Here is a 9,090-nt window from a genome sequence, read left to right as displayed (position 1 = left end):
CCTGGGGTGGTTATTCTGATCAGCAAAGCCACCGTGAGGGTTGTTCTTTGTATCAAATGCTTTATGAATAGAGCAGTATGAATAACTGATTTCTGATTCAGTGGCCAAACCAAAAAAATGGGGGGGGCTCAATGCTTTGGGTCAACCTGAAACAAAATGTTTCTATGAACCAAAATGTCAACGTTTCATTTTGATTTTGAGGGATTTTAAGTGTTTTTAAATAACCATTGAGGGAAAACCTGAAAAAACATCTTTCCAAAAACGAAAAGTTGAAATGTTTCATTCCAGAAATGAACTATTCTGACGTTTCTGAAATTCTTTTTCCGTGACTGAAACAATTCACTGAAACTGACCTGGATTTGCAAATTGTTTCAGTTGAGCCGAATCTGCATTTTTCAGTTGGGGGGGGGGGAAAAAAAAAGTTGTGCACAAAATTTTTTGGCCAGATCAAATTATGAACCATCTATTGCAACAGGGTCAGAAAACAGTTTGTAGCGGATCAGGAAATATGGGTAGGACTGGCTACTGTTAAAGATCACGTAGATGCTGGAAGTGGAATCAACACATGAATCAAAGGGTGGGCCACTAGACCTTATTGTTGGGGGTTGACAGTAACTAGCATTCCCTACAGCAGACTTTCCCACCAGGACCTTTGCCAGAAACATATAGCGCAGCCCAGCCTTGCATGCTGTACAAAATCCATTTGAGTACTGGGCGTTCTTGGCAAAATAGCTGCCTTTGCCAAAGGCAGCAAGATGCTGTCCTGAGAGACGAGGGTCAAAGCCCATCTGACAGATGGAGTTCTTGCTGTCTGCTGAGGTGCCATGGAAGAGATGCTGTTCCAGCTGTTTTTTCTCTTCTGTTGAGAGTCCTCGGGACATTATTTCCTTCTGACTGAGCAGAGAAAAGAACACAAACACAGAGTTAGGGTTACTGCTGTGAGGGAACATTTGCTAAGGGGCTGGGACAGAATTGGAGACATAGTTCTACTTTTATGTTCCCATTCCTCCCTGCTTACTCAATATCTAAAAAAACAAATCCTGAATTCTAAGTACTAAGGGTTCAGTCAGCTATCGTTTGAGAGAGCACAAGACACCTCACACAACTAATCACACCCACACCTGTGTATGATCACTGTTGTGCACAAGTTCTACTCCACCCAAGCTCAAAGGTCACCCATCAAAAGCCCTTATGCACTCACCAATGCATTAAGATTCACCCACTGACAAACCTGTTCACTCTAGTACAGTGGGATCTGCATTCAGTTTATTAGTGATAAGATCTATGGTTTGCCACCGAGCACAGCAGGATCTTCTTTCTAGGGTACTAACACATCTGAGATTCAGGTTCCAAGATTTTTGAGGACACCAGGATCTGCAATGCACTATTCCCAACCTAGATCCCATGGTACATTCTATAATCTCATGTATTCCTCCAGTGCCGGGGCTAGCCCACTGGGGGCCCTAAGCAGGAATATCCCTCCTCCCCCCCCCCCCAACACATACTAATAATTAATGGGGGGCCTCCTTGAGCTGCTTGGAGCCCTAAGCAATTGCTTAATCTGCTTATGCCTAGCACCAGCTCTGTATTCCTCTTTATACCTGCTGTATTTTTGCCAAAGATACTCCTGCCTGATCCTGTAAATCCCTAACACCAGAAATGTATCCTCTGAGAGAGTTTTGTGGAAGAGAGTATAAACTGTGCGGTACACTGCTTCTGATGGTGCTATTTCACGTTGCACATAAGTGGGTCCTTCTGAGGGGCATGAGATCCATGATGCAGGATATGGTCCAGAGTACCCATCAGTGGGATCCTCCCCAGGGATGTTGGCAGCATAAGGATTGAGATGTCCCCTACAACCATTTGGGAGTGTCCTAAGAAGAGAATAGGACAAATATTTGTTTGGTTTTAATATGTTCTGGTTACCTTCATCTTCCCATCCTATCCTCACACCCCCATGTTCCACCTTGTTTTAATTTAGACTATAAGATCTTTGAGGCAGAGACTGTCTTACTGTGTTTGTAGAGTGCCTAGCACAGGGGCCCAAATCTTGATCTCAGCACTACTGTATTATATATGATAATTACTTACAAAAAAACTAATTTCACGAAGTTAGTTAAGTTGCAAAATCAAGCACTTAAAAATTAGGAAATATAGATTTACAGTTGCCATGCAAACCTAATTCTGTCTCTTGGTGCATTCAACCTGTGCACTGAGTGACACAGGTTCCTGTGGAAAAAATAATGTGATCATGTTAAAACTGCCTTAATAAAAAGTTAAATAAAGAACCTGGTCATAATGCATATGTACAAAGAGGATGAATTAAGGTTGCACAGGCTTTCATAACTTTCAAATTCTTGACATTGCAACTAGAGCGGGGCAAAAAACTGATTTTTTCAGTTTGCTGGCATTACCCTTCCACTCCCTCCCAAAAAAGTTGGTTTGGTCGAACCAAATCTAAAAACTGTGAAAAATGTTGGTGAATCAAAAAGATGTTTTGGGTCGAATTAAACATCTTGTTTGGCCCAAAGTGTTCTGTTTCTAGGCATTTTTAAAGGGTGAGATTCAACACAACAATGCACTACAATACCTTATGACTTTTAGCCCAGATGTGGGAGACTGGGTTTGCCTGATGTGGGGAAGGGATTTAGAGCTGGGTCTTCCTCACTGAAGGTGAGCACCCTAACAAGTGGGCTATAGGTATTCCAGGACAGGTCTCTCTCAAGCTCTTCTGTTGAAGCTGCTCCACTTTGTATAATTGATTAGTCATTGGAGCAGGGACTTTAACGTAGGCCTTCCATATCCAAGGTGAGTGCCCTAGCCACTAGGAAAACCATTGTCACCCTCGTTCCTTCACCCAGTGACCATTCATTGTCATGTACAGTCATTCATGCTCAGTCCAGGGAGAGAGATGGCTGTGGGGGGAAGCCTGGCCTTGCCTTCTTCCCACCTCCTGCTACTCCAATAGCTCCCAGAGGAGCTTGTGATGCTGCTGCTTTGTCAGTGGCATGGACCTGTCCTTAGAATATTTGTGGTGTTATCGTGGCATACTGCCAACATTTTCCTTAGGAAGGCAAGTGAGAGAAGGGAAATGGCAGACAGTCTGTAAATAAGCTAAACCTGAATGGAAATTTCAGGGAGAAAAGAAAGGAACTTCTCTAGCCCAAGGGCTTTCTCTCTGCTTTATATCAAAGGCCTGCTAAAAACAATGGATGTGCGAGAACTTCTCTCAAAACATCACAATAATCCTTTACAATAGAATGTGTTAAGCAATTTAAATATATAGGTGCCCTCACCAATTCCCTATATAGTTATCTGAATGCCACTTACATTTTTTTAGAGGGAGTATTGCAGGTGGAGTTACTTACCGCAGATGTGGTACCATGTCGATAGGTGTGTGGTAGGCAGGACGGCGCTGAATGGATGACACTTGTTCTGTTGTTGAGTTAGTTTGTATAAGGTTCTTCAAATCTAGAGTATACTGATGGCCTTCGTGACTGAAGCTATAGTTTTGTAAGCCACTCTCAAAGGCATTAATGATTTCTTGGGAAATTGGCTATGCAGAGAGAGAAATTGGGGGGAGGGGGAGAAGAGATGGAATCAGAAAATAAGGAAGAAGGCCAGTTTTCCTTTCTGACACTTTGCCTATAATAATCCACTTCTACTCATACACTACTTCCCACATTGCAACTCCCAGCTCTGCCCTGGAGGGCATCATCTTTGCCTCTTTCTCTCCTGACCTCCTCATATTCCTTCCAATTGGTTTCATCAAGCCAATACATGTGCCACTCTGTGTGGAGATATGGGTTCAGCTGTGGATCATGGGTGTTGGAGAGTCGCCGTATTTTGCCATAAGGACCAAAGGAGTACAGTTCCATCGCATTTAGGTTGACTTTGCCTTTTGAACCATCCCTGTGGAAGAAACAGAACTTGGAAGAGATTCTCCTGCTGAAAGAAACTGGTGTTGAAGCACGAGCAAGCATCATTACTCTTGCACCATACCCCACAGCACCTCCTGCTGAGAGATGCTGAGAACAGAGTAGTTTGGAGCTCCCCATACAGCCAGTGTTCCTGCGTTGCTTCCTACAGCACATCCAAAAAGAATGTGCTCTTATAGGACTATGTACAACCATTAAAAGATTTCAGGCTGGGGTAGTGGGACAAGCTGCTCTCACACATCTCACAATCAGAATCTGCCGCATAGAAACTACTTCTTTTTTAAATTCATTTTCTAGCTTTTATGGTTGACTATTACCAAAGTTGGACTATCTGAAACCACATCCATACTAGGGTTGCCAACTTTCTAAACACACAAAACCGAACACTATAGCCCAGCCCCATCCCCGAGGCCCCACCCCCACTCACTACATTCCCCCTCCCTCAGTGGCTGGCTCTCCCCCACCCTCACTCACTTTCACGGGCCTGGGGAAGGGTGCTGGGGTATGGGGGGGTGAGGGCTCTAACTGAGGGTGCAGGCTCTGGGGTGGGGCCAGGAATGAGGGGTTTGGGGTGCAGGATGGGGTTTAGGGTGGGGCCGAGGGACTCAAAGTGCAGGAGGGGGCCTTGGGTTGGGGCAGGGGGTTGGGGTGCAGGAGGGGGTGAGGGCTCCTGCTGGGGGCACAGGCTCTGGGATGGGGATGGTAATCAGGGGGTTGGGGTGCAGGAGTGGGCTCCATGCTGGGGGTTGGGGCAGAGGGATTCAGAGTGCAGGAGGGGGCTGTGGGTTGAAGCAGGGGGTTAGGGTGCAGGAGGGGGTGAGGGCTCCTGCTGGGGGTGCAGGCTCTGGGGTGGGGCTGGGGATGAGGGGCTTGGGGGTGTGGGAGGGGGTTACAGGTTTGGGGGGACTGGGTAAGGGGGTTGGGCTTGGGGCATGGGCTTACTTCAGGCAGCTCCCAGTTGGCAGCGCAGCGGGGCTAAGGCAGGCTCCCTGCCTGCCCTGGTCCTGTGCTGTGCCCCAGAAGTGGCCAGCAGGTCTGGCTCCTAGGTGCAGGGGCCAGGAGGCTCAGTGCGCTGCTCTTGCCTGCAGACACCACCCTCACAGCTCCCATTGGCCATGGTTCCTGGCCAATGGGAATATGGAGACGGTGCTCAGGGCGGGGACAGTGCACGGAGCTCCCTGGTCCCCTTGCCTAGGAGCTGAACGTGCTGGCCACTTCTGGGGTGCATTGCGGAGACAGGACAGGTGGGGACTAGCCTGCCTTAGCCTCGCAGCACCATTGACCGGACTTTTAACGGCCTGGTTGGCAGTGCTGACCGGAGCCGCCAGGTTCTCTTTTCGACCGGGTGTTCCAGTCAAAAACCAGACACCTTGGCAACCCTAATCCATACAACAAATTTTACCCTTCTTTTAACCAGTTAGAGGGTGTAGTTGCCTAAAAACAGCACAAGGTTAATAATCAGTTAATAGTGTCTTAATTTGAACTGGGTACTATCATTGCTAATTTCCTGATCTGGCAGATGGATCTGTTCCTGTTACTAATTAGATTTATGTTAGTTTTGCTGTATGGTCCAACCCACTAATTACTTGATTACCTCTTCCATGGCTGATTTAAAAATGTTTGTAATTTCTTTTACTGGCCATAGAATTCACACTATTCAGATTCATGAATTACAAAACTCCTGCATCTATCTATATTAGGGTTGTTTGCTGCCTCCCAACACTTAATATCTAAGAGCATCTACTACTTACCTATTGTAGAAAAGTTAAGACATAGGTCTTGATCCCTACTTTGGACCAAGGATTTCTAGGTATTGGAAAGAGGAGGACATCTTGTTCATTTTGAATTTAGCAGAACTCAGTCAGAAGATGTAACAGTAGATCTTAGATCATCTTGCAGAGAGTGGTAGATATCTGACAGACTGAATGTACTGCTGGGAAAAAGTCTTTGAAGGCTCAATCAGTTTCTGGCAACTATCTGTGAGTTAGGGCGACCAGATAGCAAGTGTGAAAAATCAGGACAGGGTTGGGGGGTAATAGAAGCCTATATAAGAAAAAGACCCCAAAATCAGGACTGTCCCTATAAAATCAGGATCTCTGGTCACCCTAGTGTGAGTGCTCCTAACCAGACTGACCACAGAATTAGTGAATCTTACGGACAGCCAGGAACCCAAAGTAGAGGAACTATTGGAGGATAGGGGACACATAGTGAGGATGTGTATGATTCAGGTATTATTTTTACACCCTTACTATTGCATGTTTCTAATGCAATTTGTGGTATGGATGCACTTGGGGTGAAGCAGTAACATATCAATGGCTCCTGGTGCATGCTCAGTGGTCTTGTTACTGTGCTGGCAGAACTGTCCTCATGTGAGCATGGAAACTCCACCCTCCCACCCCCAAGTGCCTAGCACAGAAAACATTTTTTCTCTCTCCATACCTGCAGCCTATATTTACCCAAAGTACAAGTTAAGGATGGATGTGCCCTTTGACACTGCTGGCCCATGGCTCCCATCTCTCCATAATACTACAAACAAGTCACACTTAAAAAAATGTTATATAGTTGATTGATGAGTTAGCTTACAGTTTATTTAGGTAATGGGGTCAGGGTGCCAACACTGGTGCTAACTGCTGCTGCTCCAGAGTCTGTTACTGGAGTCTCAACTTGGCCAATGTACAAATGATGTCTTGGTTTGTAACTTCTTTAAAATATTCATCTGGGACCATGGAGAACTTTCCTGACATTCATTGTTCTTAGTCCTAAATCACAAGCAATGTATGTAATTCATTTAGCTCTGCCTCCTTTTCAGGAACCACCTCAGAGTGTTTTGTATTCTGGTATCATTGCTGCTTGACAGTCTGGAAGAATAAAAATCTCCAGAAGCTGGAGGATAGATCTCACTGAAGTACCTGGTTGGTTTCCATGATGGAAAATGGACACTGCAACCTTTGAAGCAGGATTATGAGATTGCTTATGAAATCTGATAATCCTACTCAGAAAGTATGTGTGGGTTAAAAAAATACCCACTGCCTTGGTGCCCCTATTGCATTTTGGGCACTGTGGTGTAGTTTCCTAGAATAGGCTCATAAAAACATGTCTAGGCAGAGCATTATTTATTGATGCAAAATCACAGTTGTGATGGCAGAAAACCAGTTGAATGGATACAACCCAAACTGTTTACATTGTAACCAGGGCCGGCTCCAGGGTTTTGGCAAACAGCCAAAAGAAAGAAAAAAAAGCCGCAATCATGATCTGCGGCAGCAATTCGGCAGCAGGTCCTTTGCTCCGAGCGGGAGTGAGGGACCGTCCGCCGAATTGCTGCCGAATGGCTGGACCTGCCATCCCTCTCCGGAGTGGCCGCCCCAGGCACCTGCTTGCCAGGCTGGTGCCTGGAGCCGGCCCTGATTGTAACAGATTAAATGGAGCATGCCTCTAACCAGTAACAAAATTGCAGTTGTAGCTGTTGTGTGGACATGGTCTGAGTCTACAGACAGTTGCCCTGTACCATATTGCGTCTGTAGCTGGGAAAGGCTGAGATTGGAGTAGCTATGATCAATGTCATGTCATTTATGTGATGGAGGTCACAGAAGTCATAGAATCTGTGACTTCCAGAGACCTTTATGACATTTTCTGCCTCAGCCTCTGGGGCCGTGGGACTGAAGCTGGCAACCAGCAGGGCCTTGGCAGGGTTCCAGTGATAGGCGACAGCCTCCTCAGGGTCCCTCCACAGGGTTCCAGTGGCTGGCAACAGCCTTGCGTGAGGGGAGGGAGGGGGAACCCTGCAGCTCCCACCCATCACTGTGGTGGGGGAAACCATGGAGCTGCAGCACCAAAAGTCATAGACAGGTCACAGTTTCCATGAATTTTTGTTTATTGCCCATGACCTGTCTGTGACTTTTACTAAAAATAACTATGACAAAATCTTAGCCTTAGCTATGATCTCCCTAGAATTAGTGCTCCTGCACTATTCCAGAAGCACCCCTTGTTGGGACAGGGCATGACTGGAGTAGTTATGAACTTTCTACTTCTAAAGCACCGCTATTCCAGTTGGGTGTGGGGGGGGAGGGGGCTGTCTAGGACAAGAGCAGCTGAGTTGCCTTCTGGGAGAAGTTGGGTCTGGAGTTTTTCTGTCACTTACTTTTCCACCAGTGTAACTAGTGAGTCATTTACATTGCTGTAAAGTTTCTCCAAGTGCTGCTGAGCCGATTCATTCATGCTCTGCCACACTCCTTTCTTCTTCCGCATCACCTGCCAGTGGTAAGGGTAACATGTGTGGTGAAGCTGGCATCTCTCCCCTTCTTTGCAGAGGCCAAGCAGGAAGCGATCACAGATCCTGATGCCATTTGCCTGGTGGATATGAAATTGGATCCCATTCTCATCCTCGAGCTGCTCTGGAGCTACCAAATGGCTTTTAGAATCATCTCCGTGCTGCATATTGTGGACATAGAATGGAGTGAGTTCAGTGGAACTGGCTTCACATTGGCTGAAGCAGTAGGGGTCTAAGAGCAATTGGAGTAGAACCTTTTGGAAGAACAATTCCTGGAAGAAACAAAGAAAGAGAAGCTGAATAAGTGGTGAGCTGTTCTGCTGCAGTGCCCTGGGCTTCAAATTCCCCATCCTCTTCTCTCCTTCCCCCATAATAGATAAAATGCTTTCCCCATAAAACCGCCTCTCCCAGACATCTCCTGGATTAACCACAGTTCACATCCAGCTATCTCCCAGCTGGACTTCATTCACATACCTGCACACAAACATACACTGCACAAGCCCAATAAGACCTCACTTACTTGCTTTTCCCCTCAGCTTACACAGACTCTTCCCTGAGATAAATCATTATTTTCTGATCTTCAACCCCCAGCACTAGCATTTCTCTCCTCAAAGTGATTTATTTTTATTTGTATTACCGTAGCACCTAGGAGCCTAGACACAGACCAGGACTCCATTGTGTTAGGTGCTGCACAAACACAGAGCAAAAAGCTTCTCTCCCAGTGGAAACCCCTTTTCCTGGACTTTATCCTCATAGCACCCTCCTGGCTACTCCAAAATGATGCCCGCTCACTCTGGCTTTCCCCTGATAGGACCTCTTCCCATTTCTGATTCATCCCTGCGGGCAGGCATGCGCGCTGCTTCCATCATTCTCCATGGGCTTCAC

At 46.4% G+C, this 9,090-nt stretch overlaps 1 protein-coding gene across 1 annotated transcript; it reads right to left on the bottom strand.

Annotated features, from left to right (window-relative positions):
• Positions 1-452: 452 nt before the first annotated feature.
• LOC128835804 (protein mono-ADP-ribosyltransferase TIPARP-like) lies at positions 453-8,555 on the bottom strand. The gene is made up of 5 exons (XM_054025571.1): positions 8,077-8,555; positions 3,741-3,912; positions 3,369-3,556; positions 1,602-1,874; positions 453-894 (listed from the first exon to the last, which is right to left on the bottom strand). Exons 1-5 carry the CDS (start codon positions 8,553-8,555, stop codon positions 453-455), a joined length of 1,554 nt encoding a protein of 517 aa, XP_053881546.1.
• Between the last annotated feature and the right edge of the window lie 535 nt (positions 8,556-9,090).

This window comes from Malaclemys terrapin, chromosome 1, assembly GCF_027887155.1.
Source record: "Malaclemys terrapin pileata isolate rMalTer1 chromosome 1, rMalTer1.hap1, whole genome shotgun sequence".
NCBI classification, from domain to species: Eukaryota; Metazoa; Chordata; order Testudines; family Emydidae; genus Malaclemys; species Malaclemys terrapin.
Note: the sequence above shows the minus strand (reverse complement) of the source record. Positions and strands in the feature narration are given on the sequence as shown.